Raw genomic sequence first — 26294 nt, 5'->3', positions numbered from 1 at the left:
TAGAAATATAAAATGAGATTCTGCCTTCCACACCTCCTGAATGTCCAGCACTACCACCATCCAAATTCCATATAATAATGTAAGCACAAATGTGAACTGAATGGAGCATGCTGTCAATCAGCTGCATTTTCCCCAGTAAGCCAGCAGGGAAATGGAGCAGACAAGACATTGCAGATGGAGATCCATTCTGAAAGTAGGATATTGATTGAATTTGTGATGTTTCCCAAAGTTCTCTGAAACTTTGCAGCTGTGGGCTAACAGTTGGTTTCGTTAGCTATGTTTTATTGTAACAGTAAAGTACAGTGCACATTAAGTGTATTGAAGGACTCCGTATAAAGCAACATGCCTGGGCCGTGGGATCTCCTCTAATCTCTGCTGTGCTTCTATAGCTCAAGCTTTTGGGTTAAATTTATGGTACACGTTTGGGCTCCTGTTGCAGATCTAAATCTGTGTCTTGCCTCTCTTAGGGCCCTTTTTTGCTTTCTGAACTTGTGAAGTATTAAAATGGGTGATGGGCCTCATTAACTTTGTGCTGAAATATTCATCACTTGTCTGCTTTCCTTATACTTTCTATTTCACAGCCTGAAAAGAGGCTGTTCAACCCATTGTTTTTTAAAAGATGGTCATTTAATTTGCTGTTGTTTTAAAGTCCTACTTTTTTTATTCCTCTCCTTTTGTACATATATTCAATTATCTTTTGAAAGTTTGCTTTCAAGTGTGCTTTCCAGATTATCATAGAAGGATGGATTTTTAAAAAAAAAAATACACTAATCTGCACACTGCTGAATGTCACACTGGTGCTAAGTTTACTGTTAACTGATGTGCAATCTGTTTTTAAATCAAACAGTTGTACTTTTTTTTTTCTTCTTTGTACCACAGAAGATCCTTCTCCTAAAGCTCATAAGTAGAGACACAGCAACATGTAGTCATAGTGTAAACTTCTGAAGGTTGGAAACAAGGCAGCTCACTACAACCATCTTAAAGGCAACTAATGCACACAGAAATTCAGAGGGTGTTTACTAGATTGATACCTGGAATAAGCGGGTTGTCTCCATTGTGATAGGTTGGGCATGCTGGGCTTGTTCCCATCGTACTTAGAGTGAAGTGAGGCTTGATTGAAGTATTCAAGATCATGAATAGCCTTGATAAGGTGGATGTGGAAGGGATGTTGGGAGTCAGGCCACAACCATGGGACATTTATTAAGTTGGAGATTGTCATTTTAAGACAGAGAAGAGAATTTATTTCCTGAGGCTTGAGAGTTTGGACACTGCCTCCAAAAGTGGAGGCAGGCTCTTGTCATGGAGGTGGATTGACACTGTTACCTAACAAATATCTATGGGTCTGAAGAAGGGTCACTAGACCTGAAGCGGTAATTCTGCTTTCTCTTCGTAGATGCTGCCAGACCTGCTGCCTTTCTCCAACAATTTCAATTTTTTTTTGTTTCGCATATCTGAGGTTACTGGTGGTAAATGGAAATGTGGAATTTGAAGCACAAGCAGATCAGCCATCATGATCTTCAACGACTGAGCAGATCCAAGGGCTGAATGGTCCATTTCTCTGATTTTGTGTGCTCGTATGAAGAACCTATTGAGGTTTTTTAGCATGTCCTATCTATGTGCTACATAAGTTCGTGCTGCCTGAAAATTAAAAGAACAGACTAGCATTAGAAATTCTCTCTCTATTTTGTCATTAATCCAAATGTGCCAGAAATCATTGAGTGCTTTCTATTTGTCCACGCTTTGACTACTATATTTTGAGGTTGTCCACATGAATGCATAAATTGGTTGCATGGAAAATGGGAACAAAACTAAGGCGCATGTTGTTTTACAAAAACAAATTGCTGGAAAAACTCAGCAGGTTTGGCAGTTCTGAGGAAAGGTCACTGAACCCGAAATGTTAACTGATTTCTTTCTACAGATGCTGCCAGACCTGCTGAGTTTTTCCAGCAATTTGTTTTTGTTTCTGATTTACAGCATCTGCAGTTCTTTCTGTTTTTATTTATTGCATATTATTTTGACTTCCTGTTCATGAATGTGGCCACACCAGTTTAGATATTATTTTTAAATGCATAAACTGAGGTTTTTTGGTTGATATGATGTTAAAAACATTGAATCCACACATGCCCCAACACTTGTGTTCTTTTCACTGCCTTGGTCCTTTAGCTTAATAAAGGTTTTCAGCAATGTCAGGGAATCCCAGAGTGCGTTAATACCAATGAATTACTTGAAACATTTGGGAAGATACAGTAAGGAGTAAGAGTAAAATGGTATTGATTAATAAAGGTTATTTTTTTCTTTACAGTCATCAACTGGTAGGAAAAGGCCACATGAAGAGGACCATCCTCCAAACACCAAACGACCCACACTGTCTTCACTAAGCAAACCGGTTACTCAAGAGTAGGGAAACTTGAGTGGTTGCAACCTAACCTTTTACATGCTGTGTGGACATCTCCAAGAAACAGTTATATTTGATTTGCCTCAGGTGCCACAGGCCTGTTTTAGTCATTTTTTGTGCTTTGCTTCTTTTTATTACTGTAATTCAATCAATGTGTCTAGAATTTTTCCTGCAATTTTGTTTCAGAATAAACGTTTAACTGATTTTCATCCCATTTTCTCTGGAGACCATACAGTATACAGTTAGTCATTTGTAGTCCCATTATACAGATAATTTTCTTTGGTTTAAACCACAACACCTTTTATGTGCTATAATGGTGTTGCACGGTTTAAAACAAATCCATGATATTTACAATTATAATTAGTAAGGAGCTTAAAGAGCTTAATGTTTCTTTATACAGTAAATTTCAGCTGGTCAAGTTTGTAATTTAACATATTAATATCTTCAAAGAAAATTAATGAAATGGGGTCTAAATGTGCTATTGAATATTGCACTGCCTCAGATTTCCCAAAATAATTGAAAGCTGGGGAAAATAATTGGGTATTGAGACATAAGAAAACTTAATGTAAATGGTCACTTTAATTACTGCTGCTGTTAATAGTTGTATTTAACTTGAATGTTGTCGACTGACCATGGGCTGGATCCCTCGGTTGTATTTCTGATGGCCTTTGTCATTGATGGCAAAGGCAGAGACACTTTAAATATAATGTAGAAAATGGAGAGATTTCTCTTCCCAAGTGTTTTTTTTTTGGCATTTGGATCAAAAACTATAAAACTACCATTTTAAGTTCACATTTTCATATGAACTGTAAATAATACATTGAAATGAAAGGTTGTCCTTATACATCCTCAGATTTCTGCATAATTGTAGCCGTTGATATCCCTGTTTGTTGATTAGTGGATTCACCATGCACATCAAAAGAATGCCAAGTTCACTTTCTTGGTCTATCCTGAATTAATTGATCCTAACCAGATAGTAGAAGGATCACTACAACTGGCCTTGCTGTCTTTATGCTGGGAAGATGGTTCCTGCCTCTGGTTCACTGTGGAAAACTGTGCATGTGAACCATTGGTGAGCTGTTGGATTGCATCAGCATCATAAATTGGCAAATAGCTTCCCATCTAACTGTAGACTGGCATTTGAAGTTATGTATAAATCGTTCTTGTCTAACTTTCTAGACATGTGCCACACGTAACCATATACTTGTACGGTGTGGTGTCTTCAAGGAATTAGAACTGTATATGGAATGGGTAAATGTTGACTAAGGTAATGTAGAAAGGAAAACCAGATATAAAATAGTGTAATCTCGGCTTTGCTGCCAAAATGGCTCATATTTTGAAACCTTTCTTTTCATTAATTACATTGGAAGTTATTCCTAGACTTGTATTTAGCAGAGCTTGCTCATCTTAGGTGATCATACAAACATTAGTGATGTTTGCCTTTTTGCTGAAAGCTGAAATACTGTTCCATTGTGGAACATGCACAGTGATTTTCCACCCCCTCCAACATTTTTTTATCATCTATTGCTAATAATTTTAACTTGTCTTGATGATAACTGCACTTCGTGTTGCAACACTTGCATCACCTAAAAAGCTGATGCACGAGTTGCATGCTCATTTGGCTTGACTTTGAAGGTGTAGTTGTACAGTTTCCTTATGAATTTCTATAAGCCTAATTGGTTTTCTGTTGCAGTCGCTTTTCTTTGTATTCTGGATTCTCTTGTTCCTTTTGGGTACTGTAAACATCTGTAATTTAATTTGTGCATTAGTTCTGTATTTCTGTTCCTGATACAAACATCAGTGTAGTGATGGTTAATTTTGCCATGCTAAATGCAGAATCCTTTAGTGTATCTCCTTAAGTTGAATGGTAATGATTTTTGGCGAACCACCTTCCTTTTGCATCAAAATTAACAACTATTTAGATGGATTTTAAAGGAGGACTGTAGCCCTGATGGCTGCTGATTCTAACCTGTGTGCATCTGTGTTGAAAAGGTGACAAACAACCAGGAGCATATTGAAATGATTTGAACTGCACATGCCTCAAGCAATGTGAGTGTAACATAGAGTATGGCAGTTCACCACAGATTGTAAAGTAAACAAACGTTTGTGGAATGTGTCCAAGATATAATGTGGCATTGAGATTCCGTCTGCAGTGGTTATAAGTATTTTTTTTCAATGATTTTGTTGTGTGTTGTGTAGACTGCATTTAAACATCAGCGTATTTGTAACATGTAACTGCTTGATCGAGGGAGAGCATTTTTCTTTTGGATTAGCTTCAACCAAGCAAAAAAGGTTAGAATTGGACTTAATAGCAGTTCAACTTTTGTGTTTTCTTTTTAATAAAACTTGCATTTGTACATCCCAAGACACTATTTAATGCATCATTGAACCTTTGAATTTATTATTCACTACCTAAACTGAGCCACTGGACCCAAAAATCTGAACACAGTTTACCTGAGATCAAACAGTACAATATGTTGTAAGATTAAATGTTGCCTTGCTGCTTTGCCATTTTGATAAATTGAACCTGGGTTGAGGCCTGAAGAACAAGTGAAGTTAGAGAGCATTTACAGATTTAGTTAAGGAAGCCCTTTGGGTTTGAATTGTAAGCTGTGCTTTTTTTATATATACACTAGTTTATGCATTTTTCATCTGCTAGATTGATAGAGGCTTGAATTTAATTAAGCAATGTATGTAAAAAGTTCTGGGGAAATTAAAATTCTCGAGCTGTTTGTATCTGCTTTGTAAACATTATTTATGTAGAAGCCCTGCTTCTATTGTGTGGCCTCATTTGTTGCTGCAAACAATTTTTCAAAGTAAAATACATAGTTGGTCATTGACCTTCCAGTTAAAACTCCATGACTGATCTGAAGAACCTGAAAGCAGCAACAATTGTCCTCAACAGGAATTTTATAGCCATTTTGTGGAAGACAGTGAGCCAGCCTGGTAGTTAAGGATTACAGTTTGCTGCCGACTACCTCTGACTAGCACCAAGAAGATCTGAATTTATTAAAGAATTTAGAGGTGATGGTGCTAGGTTCAATCCAGTGAAGAAGGGAATGGTGGGTGGAAATTTATGATCGTGACTTTTGATACCTGACAAGTCAGTACAAATGGCTGCCTTTTTAATGCAGAGGCATTGAGTACACTTCAGGGCCTTTCCATTTATGTTTGGTTACCTATCTCTTCCTGCTGTTGTCATTTGTGGTCGTTGCATCCAACAGTTAAACAAAATGGGCATCTCTACTCCCAGCCCTTTGACTTTAGTTTACATTGTATTGTGGACGAGCTTAGAATAGAAGTTCATTAAATATTTATTATTATGCTGTTGTTTCTGTGATTCATTAACCCTGCCACCCCTCCCAATAAAAACTGTTTGATCTTGAGAACTGAGGTATCAGTGAACTTTCAAATGTCTCAGCAGCTAATTTTATCTGTTGTTCCGGATGACATTCATTCTCTGTATAGTTAGGGAAGATGGCTTACATGTTTTATAAATCAAAGCTGACAAAATATATTGTACAAAATTCAATAAATGATTTACAAGAATTATACATTTTATTATAAATTATTTAAGAGAAACTGATTTCCTGGTGTTAAATCAATTGCTGCAAGTACTTTGGTTAAATTATATTCTAGAGGAAACAAATAATGCCATGTGATAAACCATTTCACATCTTCCTTATCGGAGTTAATTGACTCCATGAGAGCATGTTTTAAAGTTGTAAAATACAAACCTCGATTAGAATACTTAAGATGAGTACTTGATCACTGTTATTTGGCACTGCTGGTCCTTCTTACCTCCTGAGTTGGGTTCAATCTTGCTGATTAATAAGGCTGGCCAGTCATGATAGCAACAAGATTCTGGCATATTACAAGTTGTTCAGCTTTTAATATTTTAACAAAAAAATTGAAAGACGTCTATGATAGAGCAAAGGAATTCTTGACCTTTGGCCAGAAGCGACTGAAAAGTTGTTACTGAGAATACCATATTCAGCATTTTATCCTGTATGAATTATGTCAGCAATTTTAGACTCTGGTAGTCCTGGGTCACTCTTTAACATGTGGCGTGCTTCCTTGCAGTGATGAATTGTGGTATTCACTGTGACGTTTGTATGGAACAGAGCCAAAATGACTAGTGTTCTCTTGTCCACTTAGTAGCAATTTGTGGTAGAATAAGGAGTGTGAGGAAGCATGAGTTATGATATTGTCATTTTCTGAGGCTTGTTGCTGTGAAATTAACCCTTTGTGATAGATAAGTACCAGATCTATGCATGTTTCTATGTTGTTACTAATTGACTAGCACAATGGTGCATTGATGGGATGTGAATTAAGAAAATTTGTCACTAGACTAGAATTTTTGTCTATTTGACTCAGGCTTCATGGGCACTTGCCTCAGCTAAACAGAAAAGATGATGATTAAGCAGTTCTTTTGTGCTTCCTAAAGACCTTTCTGGTGCCCTGTTGGAGGTGACAAAACCATGGCCCTTCTAAATCCATGGTGAAGTGGCATAATCCACTTAGTGATGCCAGTTGGAAATTGCTACCCTAGCACTGCTTGGTGCATGGGGTGGAAACTGCATAGGACTCTATTTTAAACACTAAAATCTTCTATATTGAGGCACTGTTTTGCAACAGTAATCAATTATATCTAAGAAATTAAGATTGCTTCCAACATCATTCCTTGTGCAAGGTAGTTTTGAATGAATGGCTTAGCCTTGGTATAATTTGACTCCTGAACTTAGTGATTTGCTGTAATTAATCAAATTGTATGATTATTCATATTACTGGAATTATGAAATAGTATGGTTTTTTTTAATCAGTTGATGCTTTAAAGGGATGTGAAAGGTTAATTTTAGTCCCCTTAAGTCAGTCTTTCTGAAGTTCCACCTGGTGTTGCTTTTAAAGCCTGGCTTTATCTCTCAGTTGATAAAGGAAAGAATGCACATCATCAAATGTGTTCCCTAGTGCCGACTGAACTCTGTTCCGCCAGGCGATCAATTTTGGACGATCTTTCAGTATGTCACGATTTGTTCCAAGTGGCTGAATATTTCATAAAAACAAAACAAAAGACTTAAATTATTCAGTGTTACATTTTCAGTCATTTTAGTATGAGAGTAGCAAGACATGATTTATTTTTCCACCTGCATTACTTTGTAAGTGTTTGAAGCACTAACTAAATCATCGATTTGATTTAGTTATATTTACAAAGAGCTGTTCCTGTTTAGGCCAGCTTAACTTTATTACTCCATATTAATACTTTCCAGTCAACAAGCTGAATTTTTATAGCACGTAGTTATTGAAAGAATCTAAAAACTAGTACACAGCAGCACTAAGTGCTACTAGTAGAACAGAGGTTTCATTTTTACATCCAGCTGTAAGTGGATGACCTCTGTTTAATGCAAGGTTAAACGGTAAATAAAATGGAATTAATGCTTTCAGCTGCAGTCACTTCTGCAAGTTATGTTGCAGGCTGGTCAAATCTAAGTTCAGATTATCATAGGAACAAATGGAGGAATAGACCTTGGATATCTCTAATTATTTTAGTTTTTGTTTTCGTTTTCATGTACCCAGAATATTTTCAATGTGCAGCACAGTAGTTCAAGTTGCCTAGTGATGACAAATTATGGGCACAATGGATGGAGTCTGTCTCTTAAAATGCTAACAGGAGCCAAGTTAACAAAGTGTACTTCCACTACTTAAAATGCTAGCACAGTGGAAGATAGGTAGAAATTTACTTTTCATCTTTGGACCATTTTATCCGTTTCTCCTCATGCATGTTTTGCTACGGTTTATATCAAAGTCATCCAAATTAGGTGAGGCCAGTTTGAACCATGCACTTGAACCTCACCTGCATTAATTCACAGACGGCCAATAGATCAGCTAATGTAATCTCGTCACCACAAAGGAAGGCCTGGTCCTTCAGAAACATTGATTCTAAAATGTTCAAGGTTCCATTTAATTTATCCAGAGCTTTGTTCAGCTTTGTCTCATCAGTTGGCTGGCCTGTCATCCGAGGAATCAAACCCTGCATGAAGATATTGTAAATCAGTGATGTTCTGCTAGTTACCCAGTCACATGATTTGAACCTTCAACACAAAAGGAGCCAAACTGCCCATGCTGGTTCCTTCCCTACATGGTACTGTTCTTTGAATGGACAATAGAAGAGATGGAACTAAGTTCCTGATCTGCAGGCACTTGCATAAATCCCTTTCAAAATTACACAATTAGTTTCTTACTACCTTTTTCAGAGGATTCTGCTTTGTTTTGAACTGAATCAATATATCTAATGAATATTACCCCCCCTCCTCCCCATTAGATCCTTAATTATTAAGAGGGCTTGTCAATAATACACGTCAAGGAAGACAACAGAAAATTTAAAGGTGAAGGTGTGTCTCACTTACATCTTCAGCCTTGCACCAGATTGATGAAAAGCTGGTGCAAATTATTTTGATGGGAATAATATTGTGGGATACTTCAAAAGGTGCAATGAGTTAAATATGACTGAAGTTATGTCTGCCTTTTAGTGATGCCACCTATTAAGGTGGTACTAAGTTGCTTTCTTGAATTGCTGCAGTCCACATGGTGAAAGTAAAACCATAGCCTAAAAACACATGTTGTTTGCCCTCTGACACATACTATAGGCTAAAATTACATTGATGGGAAAAGTTTTTTTTAAATCCCTACCTCCAGGATGAAGACCTTAGTTGTGTGATATCTCACGTTAGTGTGCTGCCATGCCATGAACTCATCCACTTTTGCCCTTTTCATTGAGTCTAGAGGGTACCAGAATTGAGGGACGTCATACTTTGTTGCCAGGTATTTCAGAATAGCAACGCTGCAAACAAAATTCTTAGGTCAAGAAAATAAAATAATTGTTTACTATATTTCTGTCTGCTTTGATCAGTTGCATTTTCTTGTAACCTGCATGTTTGTGTCAAGGACTTTTTTTTTTCTCTGCTGCTACTTCATCATGAGAATGGTGCAAAGGTCTCCCCCTTCAAACTATTTAAAACCAAGTGCCTGTTATGTGTAAATCCTGTAGTTCATTTCTGCTACTTTTTGGCTTTGATATCTAACTTTCAGCATTCATTTGCTATAGTTTGAGTCTTGGTACCACATTCAATGTCGAACAGCCTTGAGCTACCCCAGTATCTATCATCTGATGTAACGTACATGAAACAGACTGAAGACCTAAGAAAGAAACAAATTCTAAAAGGGGGGATTATTATTTCTATCACAATGAGGATTTTGGGAAAGGAACTCTACGTTCTTTACCAAAGTTATACAATGCTTTTGTATTTTCTGATTGTGATGAAGGTCTGTTGTATCCACCTGCTCATGTCAGGCTTTTATATGTTGGAAAAGAAAAAGTTTTATCACCTACTTTTAAAGCCATTAGAATGCACCGTGCATCAAGTCTGAGAAGCATCTGACAGCACAACTGTTATAATGGTTGCTAGTATGTGAACAACAACTTGCATTTATATAGCAGTTTTAAAGTAGTAGAAGATTCCAGGCTACGAACAAGTGATTATCTCAAAGCTTTGTGGGTAATCAGGCACGACCCAGGAAAGTGTGCAAAGGTGGATAATGTGACAGAACTGTAAAGTACTCCATTAAATAACTTGCTAGCCTTTCAATGAGGATTGTGCTTCATGTTGTAAAGAATGGATGTTTACACAAACTATTCAAGAAAAGGAAAGAGAATTCAAATATTTATACTAAAGAAAATAAAAGCCTCACCTCTCAGTTAGAACAAACCCATTGTCCACAATAATTGGCACTTTCTGATTTGGATTGAGCTTAGTGAACTCTGGGCTCCTCTGTTCACCTGTTCAAATAAAACAGATAAAGATTAACTCGGAATCAATGATACGATAAAGAAACATGGTTGGATGGAGCAAAGCCACAGGAAGCAGTTTATCATCACTGTGAACTTGCTAGTAGATCTGCGGTGAACTTTGTCTCCTCTATATCCACATCTCTGGCTCATTTTTCTTGACTCTGGCTACATTTTCTACAGTTTACAGCAAATTTCAGGGTAACTGACTCCAGATATTTTAATATTTGTAAAGTGTATTTTATCCCTCCATGGATCAGGAAAAAGGGTAGCTAACAGGATTTCAAACTTTTAAATGGTTCAGATAATGGTGGTATCAATCCAGAATGTTCTTCCAAAGTAAAGCAAGTACGTAGGGACTAAGGGGCGTGGAACACAGCTGAAAGGTAGCAGATTCAAAACTAGATTTCAAAACAGAATTGAATAGGTTAAGGAGAAAGGAATAGGGAAGTAGGCCCAATTGCATAATTTGTTCAAAAAGCCTGCACAGCACAGCCATGAATAGCCCTCAGTGCTTTTTCCAAGTGATACCAACATAGATCGATACTGACACACCAGTTGATGGAGGGCCGTTGTATGTTTAGGTCCTAACCACTAATGGCTTGTAGGTAGGGTACAGTGCTGTCAGAAATCCTTTTTAAATTAATTGTAATTTAGTCAACCTGTTTTGATGTGATATGACAGACGGGACTTGAAACCAGACATCTAGACCCCACCAGCTGTTTCTTTTAAAAAAAGGTAAAGACATCATAGTCACACCAAACCACACAGTAGCTCTCTCATCAGAGATGACTCCGCTGTCTCCATTTGGACTGCATGCTAGACTGCCCATTGCTCCACCCAAAGATTAGGCAACATCGTCAAACTGGGCGAAGCTTAATGCAGCTTCAACATTAACTTTTCTAGAACCACTTCCAAATGCATCAGGCAATCAGCGAATAGTGGCACGATGGTTTGGAATAAATCTTGAGGCCGAACTGTGGACTATTTTGCCAAAGATGGTAAAGGAGAAATTTGGGTTTTGGCTGGAAGACGTGATTCTGTATGATAGTGTAAGTTGTTGTTGGACAAATGTTCAACACCACCATTGCAGGTTAAATATCAAATAATAATAATCTCTTCCTCAATGTTAGCAAAATTAAAGAGCTGATCATTGACTTCAGGGAGGAGGGCATGCAACTATCTACATCAACGGAGCTGAAGTAGAGATGGTTGACAGCATCAAGTTCCTAGCAGAGATGGACACCAACAACCTGTTCCTTGAACCACCCACACTGATAGGATGGTCAAAATGGTGAACGTCTCTTCTTTCTAAGGAAATTTGGCATGTCCATGAGACTCACCAACTTTTATGGATGCACCATAGAAAGCATTTGAACTTGATGCATTGTGGCTTGGTGTGACAACTGCTCTGTGCCAGGAAAGTAAGAAACTACGAAAAGTTGTGAACACAACGCAGTCCCTCACTCTAGCTGACCTTCCATCCATCTAAACTTTCCACTGCCTTGGAAACGCATCCAAGACCCCCTCCCAAACTACTTATAATCTCTTCCAAACTCTTCTGTCAAGCAGAAGGTACAAAAGCTTAACCATATGTACCAACAAGTTCAAGAATAGGTTCTTCCTTAAGACTTGCACTCTCGCCGTAGCCCTTGATTCCTTGTGAGATCAAGAATTTGTCGATCTCTGCCTTGAAGGTGTCTAACGTCCCAGCCTCCAGTGCACTCTGTGGCAATGAATTCCACAAGCCCACCACTCTCTGGCTGAAGAAATGTCATCTCATTTCCGTTTTAAATTTACGCCTCTAATTTTAAGACTGTGCCCACGGCTCCTAGTCTCCCTACCTAACGGAAACAACTTCCCAGCGTCCACCCTTTCTAAGCCATACATTATCTTGTAAGTTTCTATTAGATCTCCCCTCAACCTTCTAAACTCTAATGAATACAATCCTGGGATCCTTAGCCGTTCATCATACGTTAAATATACCATTCCAGGGATCATCCATGTGAATCCCTGCTGGACATGCTCCAGGGCTAATATGTCCTTCCTGAGGTGTGGGGCCCAAAATTGGACACAGTATTCTAAATAGGGCCTAACTAGAGCTTTATAAAGTCTCAAAGCACATCACTGCTTTTATATTCCAACCCTTTTGAGATAAACGACAACATTACATTCGCTTGCTTAATCACGGACTCTACCTGCAAGTTAACCTTTAGAAAATCCTGGACCAACACTCCCAGATCCCTTTGTACTTCTGCTTTATAAATTTTCTCACCATTTAGAAAATAGTCCATACCTGTATTCTTTTTTTCCAAAGTGCAAAACCTCACACTTGCTCATGTTGAATTTCATCAGCCATTTCCTGGACCACTCTCCTAAACTGTCAAAATCTTTCTGCAGCTTCCCCACCTCCTCAGTACTACTTGCCGATCCACCTATCTTCGTATCGTTGGCAAACTTTGCCAGAATGCCCCCAGTCCCTTCATCCAGATCATTAATGTATAAGGTGAACAGCTGCAGCCCCAACACTGAACCCTGCGGGATACCACTCGTCACCCGTAGCCATTCTGAGAAAGAGCCTTTTATCCCAACTCTCTGCCTTCTGTCAGACAGCCAATCCTAAATCCAAGCCAGTAGCTCACCTCGAACACCATGGGTCCTCACCTTGCTCAGCAGCCTCCCGTGAGGCACCGTATCAAAGGCCTTTTGGAAGTCTAGATAGATAACATCTACTGGGTTTCTCTGGTCTAACCTACTTGTTACCTCTTCAAAGAATTCTACCAGGTTTGTCAGGCACGACCTCCCCTTACTAAAACCATGCTGACTTGTTCTAATCTGACCCTGCACTTCCAGGAATTTGGAAATCTCATCCTTGACAATGGATTCTAGAATTTTACCAACTACCGAGGTTAGGCTAATCGGCCTATAATTTTCCACCTTTTGCCTTGATCCTTTCTTAAACAAGGGGTTACAACAGCAATTTTCCAATCATCTGGGACTTTCCCTGACTCCAGTGCCTTTTGAAAGATCACAACCAAAGCCTCTGCTATTTCCTCAGCCACCTCCCTCAGAACTCTAGGATGTAGCCCATCGGGGCCAGGATATTTATCAATTTTTAGATCTTTTAGCTTTTCTAGCATTTTCTCTTTTTCCTTGTTGTTATCAGACTTCTGAAGGGACTCTCAAATTTCAAATCTCATGTTGATTTTGCTTTTTGTGTATCTTCTTTACAGCTGTAACTTTGTATTCCTCCCTCTGTTCAATCACCCCATAATCTTTGTTTATTATGATCTGCCTGTACTGCATGCAACTTTTCACTGTACCTAGGTACATGTGACGATAATAAATCAAATCAAATCAAGTTTTGGTGCAAATCTCTTGGATCCAACATTGATCAATATGGGGTGGTCTGCCTGAGTTTTTGTGTTTTTTTTGTTGAAGGTAGTCCAACTGAATGGCGTTCAATGAGTAAGATTAGCAAAACTTCTTCCACTGCGAACCAGATGACCTTTTACAGCCGTATGTTATTGATGCTAGCTTTTTAATAATTTAAATCCTACATTTATTTAAGAAGCCGAACTGAAACTCTCCAACTCCTGCCATGGGGTTTGAACTCACGTCACCGGTTGTTGCCCCCTCACTTCTGGGTTAAAAGTCCCAGCACCATGGATCACTCAACTTGGACTCTGAACTCGGCTTTGCAAATTCACCAACTGCCATTATTTACATTGTTTTGATATTTTAAAAAAATACTGAAGCTCACATCTAATGTTAAAAGAGGGAGGAAACTGAGGATGGAGGAGAAGGGTGATAATGGGAACTGCAGATGCTGGAGAATCCAAGATAACAAAGTGTGAAGCTGGATGAACACAGCAGGCCAAGCAGCATCTCAGGAGCACAAAAGCTGACGTTTCAGGCCTAGACCCTTCATCAGAGAGGGGGATGGGGTGAGGGTTCTGGAATAAATAGGGAGAGAGGGGGAGGCGGACCGAAGATGGAGAGAAAAGAAGATAGGTGGAGAGGAGAGTGTAGGTGGGGAGGTAGGGAGGGGTTAGGTCAGTCCAGGGAAGACGGACAGGTCAAGGAGGTGGGATGAGGTTAGTAGGTAGGAGATGGAGGTGCGGCTTGGGGTGGGAGGAAGAGATGGGTGAGAGGAAGAACAGGTTAGGGAGGCAGAGACAGGTTGGGCTGGTTTTGGGATGCAGTGGGTGGAGGGGAAGAGCTGGGCTGGTTGTGTGGTGCAGTAGGGGGAGGGAACGAACTGGGCTGGTTTTGGGATGCGGTGGGGGAAGGGGAGATTTTGAAGCTGGTGAAGTCCACATTGATACCATTGGGCTGCAGGGTTCCCAAGCAGAATATGAGTTGCTGTTCCTGCAACCTTCGGGTGGCATCATTGTGGCACTGCAGGAGGCCCATGATGGACATGTCATCTAAAGAATGCGAGAGGGGAGGGGGAGTGGAAATGGTTCCCCCTCCACAGCCAGCCACCCCAGAGAAAACAGCCATACTGAACCCTGCCGCATCTTCACCATTCCCCCAGACCTTCCACTAACTGAGGACGAACGGTCAGTCCTTAGTAAGGGGCTCAACTTTGTCCCCCTCCACCACACATCAACGAATACCAGTCACAGTTGGACATAGAACAGTTTTTCCGCCGCCTTTGCCTCCACTCTAACTTCTTCAAACGGGCACCTAACCCTCCCTCCACTGACCCCTTCAACCGCTTCCAACACAAGTCCTCCTCCTGGACACCACCCCCAGGCCTCCTACCTTCCCTCGACCTCTTCATCTCTAACTGCCTCAACCTCTCCACCCCTCTCACCCACTCCAACCTCCCCCACAGAACGGGCAGCCCTCCGCTCCAACCCCAACCTCACCATCAAACCCGCAGACAAGGGTGGCGCAGTGGTAGTATGGCGCACTGACCTCTACATCGCCGAGGCCAAACGCCAACTCTCCGACACCACCTCCTACCGCCCCCTCGATCATGACCCCACACCCGAAAACCAAACCATCATCTCCAACACCATTCATGACCTCATCACCTCAGGGGACCTCCCACCCACAGCCTCCAACCTCACTGTTCCCCAACCCCGCACGGCCCGTTTCTATCTCCTTCCCAAAATCCACAAACCTGCCTGCCCTGGTCGACCCATTGTCTCAGCCTGCTCCTGCCCCACCGAACTCATCTCCACCTATCTGGACTCCATTTTCTCCCCTTTGGTCCAGGAACTCCCTACCTATGTCCATGACACCACCCACGCCCTCCACCTCCTCCAGGACTTCCAATTCCCTGGCCCCTAACACCTCATTTTCACCATGGACGTCCAGTCCCCATACACCTGTATTCCGCATGCAGATGGCCTCAAGGCCCTCCGCTTCTTCCTGTCCCGCAGGCCCGACCAGTCCCCCTCCACCGACACCCTCATCCGCCTAGCCGAACTCGTCCTCACCCTCAACAACTTCTCTTTCGATTTCTCCCACTTCCTACTGACAAAGGGGGTGGCCATGGGCACCCGCATGGGCCCCAGCTATGCCTGCCTCTTTGTAGGTTACGTGGAACAGTCCCTCTTCCGCACCTACACAGGCCCCAAACCCCACCTCTTCCTCCGTTACATTGATGACTATCGGCGCCGCCTCTTGCTCCCCAGAGGAGCTCAAACAGTTCATCCACTTCACCAACACTTTCCGCCCCAACCTTCAGTTCACCTGGGCCATCTCCAGCACATCCCTCACCTTCCTGGACCTCTCAGGCTCCATCTCAGGCAACCAGCTTGTAAGTGATGTCCATTTCAAGCCCACCAACTCCCACAGCTACCTAGAATACACCTCCTCCCACCAACCCTCCTGCAAAAATTCCATCCCCTATTCCCAATTCCTCTGCCTCCGCCGCATCTGCTCCCACGATGAGGCATTCCACTCCCGCACATCCCAGATGTCCAAGTTCTTCAAGGACCGCAACTTTCCTCCCACAGTGGTCGAGAACGCCCTTGACCGCGTCTCCCGCATTTCCTGCAACACATCCCTCACACCCCGCCCCCGCCACAACCACCCAAAGAGGATCCCCCTCGTTCTCACACACCACCCCACCAACCTCCGGATACAACGCATCATCCTCCGACACTTCCGCCATCTACAATCCGACCACACCACCCAAGACATTTTTCCATCCCCACGCTTCTCTGCTTTCCGGAGAGACCACTCTCTCCGTGACTCCCTTGTTCGCTCCACACTCCCCTCCAACCCCACCACACCCAGCACCTTCCCCTGCAACTGCAGGAAATGCTACACTTGTCCCCATACCTCCTCCCTCACCCCCATCCCAGACCCCAAGATGACATTCCACATTAAGCAGAGGTTCACCTGCACATCTGCCAATGTGGTATACTGCATCCACTGTACCCGGTGTCGCTTCCTCTACATTGGGGAAACCAGGCGGAGGCTTGGGGACCGCTTCGCAGAACACCTCCGCTCGGTTCGCAATAAACAACTGCACCTTCCAGTCGCAAACCATTTCCACTTCCCCCTCCCATTCTTTAGACGACATGTCCATCATGGGCCTCCTGCACTGCCACAATGATGACACCTGAAGGTTGCAGGAACAGCAACTCATATTCCGCTTGGGAACTCTGCAGCCCAATGGTATCAATGTGGACTTCACCAGCTTCAAAATCTCCCCTTCCCTCACCGCATCCCAAAACCAGCCCAGTTCGTCCCCTCCCCCCACTGCACCACACAACCAGCCCAGCTCTTCCCCTCCACCCACTGCATCCCAAAACCAGTCCAACCTGTCTCTGCCTCCCTAACCTGTTCTTCCTCTCACCTATCCCTTCCTCCCACCCCAAGCCGCACCTCCATCTCCCACCTACTAACCTCATCCCACCTCCTTGACCTGTCTGTCCTCCCCGCACTGACCTATCCCCTCCCTACCTCCCCACCTACACCCTCTCCACCTATCTTCTTTTCTCTCCATCTTCGGTCCGCCTCCCCCTCTCTCCCTATTTATTCCAGAACCCTCACGCCATCTCCCTCTCTGATGAAGGGTCTAGGCCCGAAATGTCAGCTTTTGTGCTCCTGAGAGGCTGCTTGGCCTGCTGTGTTCATCCAGCCTCACATTTTATTATCAAGGAGGGGAAGGGACTGAATTAACCGCAGCCCCAGCAGTAGATTCACTGTTTGGCAGGAATGCGAGCGATTTCCTTTTTGCTCACCCTTCCGGAGGGCCACGGGTTTTTCCACATGCGGGATTCCGGTACGTTTGAGGAAGATCAGGACGGCCCTGGAGGGCTGGGACAACAGGTCGAAATAGACTCGCAAAGGCAAGCGAGAAGCCATGGTGCAGATGAGGTCGGAGAACTGATCACTCACAACCTCAAGCCCGCTCCCGCAACTTGCAACATGGAGCTTGATACAATGTAACCAACAAGCGGCCAATCACAAGCTGTGGAGGAAACGATACATTCGACAGCGATACAGTCCCTGCTGTAGAGCGCAGATACTATTCAACCAGGCAAAACTATTCCAAAGATTAAACCATGCTTATTTCAGTAGGTATGAGCACTAGGGTCTATGTCCTTACTTATCACCCTTCTTCCCCCCGCCCCACCCCCATGCCAGGCAATGTTAGACTTTTAAAGGAAGGGTCGCTGGTCCCGAAAACATTAGCTGAGATAACAAGCTGGATGAACACAGCAGGCCAAGCAGCATCTTAGGAGCACAAAAGCTGACGTTTCGGGCCTCGACCCTTCATCAGAAATAGCTTTCCTGCTCCTAAGATGCTGCCTGGCCTGCTGTGTTCATCCAGCACCTTGTTATCCCAGATTCTCCAGCATCTGCAGTTGCTATTATCTCCGAAACATTAGCTGATATCTCTCCAGAGATACCGTCAGGAGTGCTGAGCTTTTCCCAGCACTGTGGAGAGAAATTAGAGCAACTGCTTGGAGTCCAGCAACCCTTCTTCAGAACTGATGGGAACTAGGAAAAAGTAACATTTTAATATAGAAGATGGGTGGGGGAGGGGCTAAGGAGTAAACAATAGGTGGAGACAGAGCCCCAAGAGCGAGAAGAATGAAAAATAAAAACGGAAAGAACTGCGGATGCTGTAAATCAGGAACAAAAACAGAAGTTGCTGGAAAAGCTCAGCAGGCCTGGCAGCATCTGTGAAGGAAAAACAAAAATCAGAGTTAACGAGGTGTGGAGCTGGATGAACGCAGCAGGCCAAGCAGCATCAGAGGAGCAAGGAAAGCTGACGTTTCGGGCCTAGACCCTTCTTCAGAAAAGAGTTAACATTTCAGGAAGAGTCACCGGACCCGAAACGTTTACTCACTTTTTCTTCACAGAGGCTGCCAGACCTGTTGAGCTTCCAGCAACTCCTGAGAGAACAGTTGGACAAAGGAGTGCATAATAGTCCGTTTAGGAGAATGAATGGCTGTGAATAGGGACTATTAGTGGCTAACAATGGGAAGTGTGTAATAGGAGATCATGTGACAGCAAGGCTTGGTGTGTGGGGATTGGGGTAAGAAAATGGGAGAAGATGCCTCAAGCCCTAAAACTGTTGAACTTGAGTCCAGAGGGCTGTAGAGTTCCCAAGCTGAAAATGAGGTGCTGTTTTTTTCCAGCTTAAGCTGAGATTCACTGAAGCATGACAACAAGCCTGGGACAGATGTTGGCCAAGGAATAAGGCCGTGTGTTGAAGTGGCAGGCAACTGGAAGCTCAGGGTCATTTATGTGGACAGGATGTTCTGCAAATTGGTCACTCAGTCTGCATTTTGTTTCACCAATGCAGAGGAGACCACATTGTGAGCAGCGAATGCAGTAGACTAGATTGTATGATGTGCAGGTAAAGTGCTACTTCACTTGGAAAGTATGTTTGGGCCCTTGGATGCTGAGAAGGGAGGAAGTAAACAGGCAGGGGCTACATCTTCTGCAGTTGCAGGGGAAGGTGCCTTGGAGGTGTGGGGTAGGTATTGGGAATGAAAGAGGAGTGGACCTGTGTGTCCTGGAGGGAACATATAACAGTACAGCGCTGTACAGGCCCTTCGGTCCACGATGTTGTGCCAACCTATTATCCTACTAAGGTCAATCTACCCAGCATACCTTACATTTTACTATCCTCCATGTGCCTATCCAAGCATCACTTAAAAGTCTCAAAAGTATCTGACTTCACTACCACTGCCGGCAGCGCATTCCACATGCCCACCACTCTCTGTGCGAAGAACCTACCTCTGACATCTCCCCTATAACATCCTCCAGTCACCTTAAAATTATGCCCCCTCATAATAGTCATTTCCACCCTGGGAAAAAGGCTCTGACTATCTGCTCTATCTATGCCTCTCATCATCTTGTACACTCAATCTATACATCTCATCATCTTGTACACAGTCCTTGTGGAAGGGTGATGGGGAGGGGAGGGAAATATGTGGCTGGTGGTGGCATTCCTTTGGGAGTGGTGAAAATGGTGGCTAATGATCCTTTGGATATAGAGGCTGGTGGGATGGTAGATTAGGAGAAAGGGACTTTACTGCTGTTGTGGGAGGGAAGAGACAGAGTGAGGGCTGAAGTGCGGGAGATGGTCGGAAAAGGCCCCCTGTCAATGTTGGCATCACCTGAACCGATGCGATGGAGATGGAATGGAGTCTGACGGGAAGGAGGGTGTCAAGGAAACTGTGGGGGTCAGTGGGTTTATAGTGGATATTATTGGCCAGCCTATCCCTAGAAATAGAAACAGATGTCGAGGAAGGGAAGGGAGGAGTCAGAGACAGACCAGGTGAAGGTGAGAGCGGGTTGGACATTGGAAGTGAAATTGATAAACGTTTCCAATCCCAGATGAGAGAGGGAAGCAGCACCAAGGATATCATCGATATACTGGAGAAAGAGTTGTGGGTGGGGCCACAATAGGACTGGAACAAGGAATGTTTCTCAAAGCGACATAATAACTGGGTCTCATATGGATATACATGACCATCCCTTTGACCTGAAGAAGGTGAGAGGAATTAAAAGACATTTAGAGTGAGGCAAAGAAAGGTAATGGTGATGCAGATAGTTCATGTCTTTTTTTTCAGAAAGAAGCAGAGAGCCCTGAGACCATCCTGATGGGGGATGGACGTGAAAAGGGATTGGATGTCCATGGGAAAGATAAGGCAGGAGACACCCGGAGCCTACAAACTGGAAATTCTGAAACTGATGTAGAGATGAAATCACAGATATTAAAAGGTGAGACCGAACTTGTTCATTCATTAATAGAGCTACTGCCGCAAAAGTCAACCTTTTGGGTTTTTACCTTTATTCTTTTTTGTTGGGTAGTGGATTTATGATATGTTATCAGTTATTATAGTTTGTTAGCTTGTTATTGGTGTTGATCAATTTCTCCCCATCTTCTCACTCAGTGCATTGACGATTCATTTTGAATGGAGCTCACACCCACATGGATGGTGTTTCCCCAGCAGTTGGATAGAGGGATCTCTCCATTGCACCGAGCAATGGATATTTTACCTATCATTATTGCATATTTCAGTCCATATTTCAATTGCTCCTTGTTTAGGTGGCGAGTTCTTTTTATCTGAAAAAAGAGATTGTCGGGCAATGATTTTACAAGCCGCTTGGAATGTATGAATCGTGCTGCATTGCTAAGTTTTTAAAATTGTGATATTTCAGTTAATATTTAGGCCTGGAGTTAATTACTGTGTTTAGTCCCCAATAAAGTGTGAAATTGAGGCGGTATATTTTGTATGTTTATAAATCACATCTTTTACATTTTTAAGTTAGCTTTCCAGGCATGTCTGAGGTTAGAGCTGTCCTCACAACCTTGCCAAAAACAATCCAAATCCTTCTGATTGCTTTCTCTGTTTTTCTCTCCATTCCTTCTTTTGAAGATGTTGACTTCTTTTGGGATACAAAATGTACAGCATGCTTGAAGTTTAAGGTTTAAATTTAATAAATCTTAATTTTTGTCTAAATGCCTGTTTGTTAATTATTTAAATCCAGATGCTACAAATAGGGAGGGCAGCGCAAGGATTGACAATGAGGCATGGTGATATGGTGGTAATGGCACTGGGTAATTAATCCCAAGGCCCAGGCTAACATTGTGGGGACAGGAATTCAAATCCCACACCAGCAACGAGTGGAATTGATATTCTAGATTTATGAACTGAATTTAAAATTAATCTCAGTAAATCATCATTGATCATGGAAAAAACTCACACGGATTGCTAATATATCTTATGGAGGAAAATCAGCCATCCTTATTTTATCTGCTCCACATGTGGCTCCAGACCCACAGATTGTGGTTGGCTCTCAGCTGCCTCATGCAACGGCTGAACAAGCCATTCAGTTCAGGTGCAAATAGGCATGAACAGCATATTGCTTTGCCAGTAATGCCCACATACCATGAAAGAATAAAAGGGAAAAAGATGTATTTGCAGCCCTAAAGCCTGTTAAATGTGTGCAAAGAAATGTGAAATGAAGAAAAGTTAACTCTGGCCAGATGCATCACAAGGAGCTGTCATCCTTTCTCTGAATTGTTATACCTCCAAGCCAGTTGTGAGGGTTTCATTGTACATTGGAGATGGTTATCCTTCTGTAGAATCTCACTAAAGTGGATATTTGTATCTTCGTTAATCCCAAAAAATAATTGTTAACAGAGCATTTGGATTTGGGGGTGTTTCCTGATCCATATTTTATAAATAGTGATTATTTTACTCATTGTTACTCCGTAGACTCAAAAACCTGGTTAATTTTTTTCTTATTTTGTCCTGCAGATAACTGGGTTTGAGTGTGGCTCGGTGCGGTTCTGTTCAACAACTTGCAAAATTTTTGAGCTCTTCACAGTGTCTGGTTTTGAGGAAACATCAACATTAGTGTAATCAAGATAATAAAATGTGAAGCTGGATGAACACAGCAGGCCAACTAGCATCTCAGGAGTGATCAACTTGTTTCTACGGACCCTGACCTCAACCAGTGTCACACTGTAGTTTTACATGAGCCTCACCAACCCCTGATAAATGCAAAAAGCTTCAAAAACTTCTTGCCTGTAAAGACGTTTTTATTTCATCTGTGGAATATGGGTGTCACTGGGAAGGTCGAAATTTATTGCAATCTTTAGTTGCCCTTGAACCTAATGTTTTGCTAGACTATATCAGAAGGCAGCTAAGAGTCAAACGCATTACTGAGAGACTGGAATCATAATTGGTAGTACAATTAAAGGTGCCCTAAACACATGATAAACAAGGGCACACGATCAACCCTGCTCTCACACTGTTAACTCTGTACTCCCTCCACCCCGATCTATTTCCTTGAGCCCCCTGTATTTCACATCTACATATTGCTCCTTAAAGATATCATCTGAAAACAAGTGTTTCCACACATGCTCTAGCAATACCTGGCTCCCCCTCACTGCAACTTTTCCTGACAATTGTAATCACTGTCCTAATGTAACTGATCAAAATCCTTGTTTCATGTCTAATACTAGGTCAACTTCCATTGATTATAGGGAAGACTGAAGCCAATGTCTTAAGCCCTCAGTTCAAACTCAGTTTCTTAGTCTCCTTCATGTTCTACTTGACCCTGAGTTGAGATTGCCAACCCTAACTGGCATTACCCCTAACTTCCTCCTCAATAACATTTCCCAACTCAGCTCATTGGCTACTGAAACAATTATCCACCCTTTGCTACCTCTAGACTTGACTCTTTCAATGCCCTTTGGCCGACCTCCCCTCATGCCCTTTGTAAACTCAAATTAATCCAAAACCTTCCTGCCTGTATCTAACTTACATCAAATACCATTCACTCATCACCCCTTTGCTTGACGATCTACATTGGCTCTCGGCTGACAACGATTTTAACATTCTCATGCATGCTTACAAACACTTCCATGGCCTTGCCCCTCCTTATCTCTGTAATCTGCCCCAGTCCTACCACTCTTCAAATTCTTTGCCCTTCTCCAAGTCTGACTATTATGCATCCCTGAATTTTAAATGACCATTAACAGATAGAACTTTAGTTGCACCACTGCTAAACTCTGGGAGTCCCATTCTCAACTTAGCTATATCTCTCCCCCTTTCCTCTTTAAAGACACTGCTTAATGTCTACTTGTCTGATCAAGCATGTGATCAAATACTCCAATGTCTCCTAAAGTGATTTATTGTCAGATTATAAATGACAATGTTCATATGAAGCACACTGGGAGGTTTTACTCTGTTAAGAGTGCAATATAAATACAAATTATTGTTGTGGAGTTAGGGAGGGTAAACTGGCTCAGGTTTCGTGGCTGGTGAGCCTGACCTCAGTCATTGGTAAGATTTTAGAGTCTGCTTTACGGATGAGATTGCGGAGTATTTGAAAGTGCATGTTAAAATAGGGCAGAGTCAGCATGTCTTCTTCAAGGGGAGTTCATTCCTGAGAAATCTGTTAGTTCTTTAAGGAAGTAAAGAACAAGTTAGTCAAAGGACAGCCAGTGGATGTGATCTATTTGGATTTCCAGAAAATATTTTGTAAGGTGTCACACAGGAGGCTGGTAAATAACATAAAAACTGATTGTGTTAGAGATAAAGTACTGGCACGGATAGAGGATTGGCTGACTGGCAGAGGCAGAGGGTGGGAATAAAGGGGTCTTTTTGAGGATGACAGCCAGTGGTTAGTGGAGTGCTGCAGGGGTCAGTGTTGGGACCACAACTATTCATGTTCTACATTAGCGATCTGGGCAAAGGAAGTAAGGACATTGCAGCTAAGTTTGCAGATGACATGAAGATAGGTGGAGGGACAGGTAATGTTGAGGAAGCGGGGAGGCTGCAGAAGGACTTGGACAGGCAAGAAGAGTAGGCAAAGAAATGGCAGATGGAATATAATGTGGGAAAGTGTGAAGTTATGCACTTTGATTGGAAAAATATAAGGCTTCAGAAAACTGAAACACAAAGGGACTTGGGAGCCCTAGTTCAGGATTCTCTTAAGGTTAACATGCAGATTCTGTTGACCGTTAGGAAGGCAAATGCAATAGTAACATTTGTTTCATTGAGGGCTAGATTACAAAAGCAGAGATAGACTGCTGAGGCTGTATAAAACTCTGGTCAGGTTGCATTTAGGATGTTGTAAGCAGTTTTGGGCCCATACCAAAGAAAGGATGAGCTGGCATTGGAGGAGTTCCAGAGAAGGTTTAAAATAATAATCCTGAGGATGAAGAGCTTGTCAGATGAGGAATGGTTGAGGCCTCTGGGTCTGTACTCACTGAAGTTTAGAAGGTTGAGCAGGCATTTCCTTGAGACATACAGAATACTGAGAGGCCTGGATAGAATGAATGTGAAGAAGATAGTTCCATCAGTAGGAGAGATGAGGACCTGAAGGCACAGTCACAGAGTGAAAGAATGAGACAAGAAGTAATTTTTTCAGCCAGAGGGTGGTGAATCTGAGGAATCCATTACCGCGGAAGGCGATGGAGGCCAAGTCACTGAGTGTGTATTTAAGACAAAGATAGCTAGGCTCTTAATTAATAATGGGATCAAGGGTTATGGAGAGAAGGCAGGAGAATGGAGTTGAGAAACTTATCATGTAGATATGATGGGCTGAATGGCCTAATTCTGTCTTATATTTTATGGACCATTGTGCTGATTGCACTCCAGTGATTTCTATCAGGTCTCCATATAGCGCATTCATTGGTACAGACAAGTAGAGGTTTATTCATAGGAATACCTAACTCCTAATCTTTGTTTTGAGGGTAACCTCCAGCTTTATTGGTGCTTTGTAAAGAGCAATAGTGACATGAGGTAGGTATTGGATTCAGTGCCTTCAGGAAGGATTCAGTTATGATACAGAATTATACAAGTAACATCTGGAACAAAGAATAAAAAGAGTTCTTTTGCAGCTGGACCTGGAAGATAGTTATGTATGCATTTCTTACAAATTAGCTGTAAATTACTGTGGAGCTAGTATTATTCAGATTAACCACAGAATTTCATTCTAAGAAGCAAAGGTCAATTTCACAAAACAGGCTGATTGGATTCGCTATGAATTCAGTGATGGGTCTGCAAGTCAACGCATCTTCACAATACATGGAGAATTTGTGAATAATTTAAATATTGTACACTGAGCTGTGAAAATATGAATAATTGCATGGAATAATTAAATGCCTTGAACACAGCTGCAAGGAACTGCTTGAGTCTTTATTTCTTTTCATTTCAGAAATGAAATTAGTTCAAGTGCAAAATATTAATTTTACTTTCCAATGCTTCCGTGGTTCTGTGGTGTTTGTTTAAATGGTAGTTTCTTTATAAAATAAATGTTGTGAAACAAAATTCATGGAATTAAAGGCTCTTTCTCACAATCTTGGAAAGGATACAAAATACAGGTTTGACATCTGATGGATTAACCTCTCCCTGTCACTGTCTGCCTCTCTCTCTCTCTTTCTTTCTGACACTGGGGCCAACAGTGAGAGAATGTGTCAGAAACTTTTCCCATCATTTCTTTTTGGATGGGTTATGGTGATAATTGGTCTTCTCAATCTTTATTTCTCATTCCTCCTAAACCCCAAAGATGTATCCTTACAAGCAATTCACTCCTCTATTTTCACCACTTGTTCATGATCGACATCATGAATTATAACTCTAATTAATACTTTTGATGGATTACCTCAGGGACTGCTTGTAAATCTAGTGACACCTGGGGCACCATCTGTAAATACAGGTGCATACCTGGGGAATAGACTGCAAATACAGGTGCACATCTGGGGAAATGCCTGTAAACAAAGAAGCACATCTGCAAATGCTGATACGTACCTGGGGCATCACCTGAAAACACTGGTGCAAATCTGGGGAGTGGCTGTAAATTCAGCACACAGTTGGAGAGTCACTTGTTAATGCTGACCCACACCTGAGAAATAGCATGTAAGTCCTAAAGCAAACCTGAGGCACTGCCAAACAATACTGGCAAATATCTGGTCACCCTCCAATAAATACTGATGGACATCAGGGGAACTGCCTATAAATATTGATTCACACCTGGGGAACTGCCCGTAAATACTGATGGGCACCTGGAATACTGCCTGTAAATACTGATGGACACCCAGAAAAC

General features: G+C 42.1%; 2 protein-coding genes and 1 long non-coding RNA gene across 3 annotated transcripts in view; 2 read left to right on the top strand and 1 right to left on the bottom strand.

The window, feature by feature from the left end:
- The window catches only part of chek2 (checkpoint kinase 2), a 36955-nt gene extending 31011 nt beyond the window's left edge, over window positions 1–5944 (top strand). Inside the window, exon 14 of the mRNA XM_048555994.2 lies at window positions 2303–5944. Coding sequence (XP_048411951.1) covers window positions 2303–2401 — 99 coding nt within the window. The 3' untranslated portion in view covers window positions 2402–5944. The remainder of the gene's footprint in view (window positions 1–2302) is intronic.
- gstt2 (glutathione S-transferase theta 2) lies at window positions 5932–17694 on the bottom strand. Its single transcript, XM_048555995.2, has 5 exons — window positions 17450–17694; window positions 10142–10229; window positions 9083–9233; window positions 8247–8423; window positions 5932–7438 (listed from the first exon to the last, which is right to left on the bottom strand). Exons 1-5 carry the CDS (start codon window positions 17571–17573, stop codon window positions 7298–7300), a joined length of 681 nt encoding a protein of 226 aa, XP_048411952.1. The 5' UTR covers window positions 17574–17694; the 3' UTR covers window positions 5932–7297.
- Window positions 17262–25053, top strand: LOC125464031 (uncharacterized). Its single transcript, XR_007249959.2, has 3 exons — window positions 17262–17789; window positions 20300–20450; window positions 21995–25053. It is a non-coding gene; the product is annotated as an uncharacterized LOC125464031 (long non-coding RNA).
- Window positions 25054–26294: the final 1241 nt, after the last annotated feature.

Source organism: Stegostoma tigrinum, chromosome 26 (assembly GCF_030684315.1).
Source record: "Stegostoma tigrinum isolate sSteTig4 chromosome 26, sSteTig4.hap1, whole genome shotgun sequence".
NCBI classification, from domain to species: Eukaryota; Metazoa; Chordata; class Chondrichthyes; order Orectolobiformes; family Stegostomatidae; genus Stegostoma; species Stegostoma tigrinum.
This window is presented reverse-complemented; position numbering and strand designations above follow the sequence as displayed.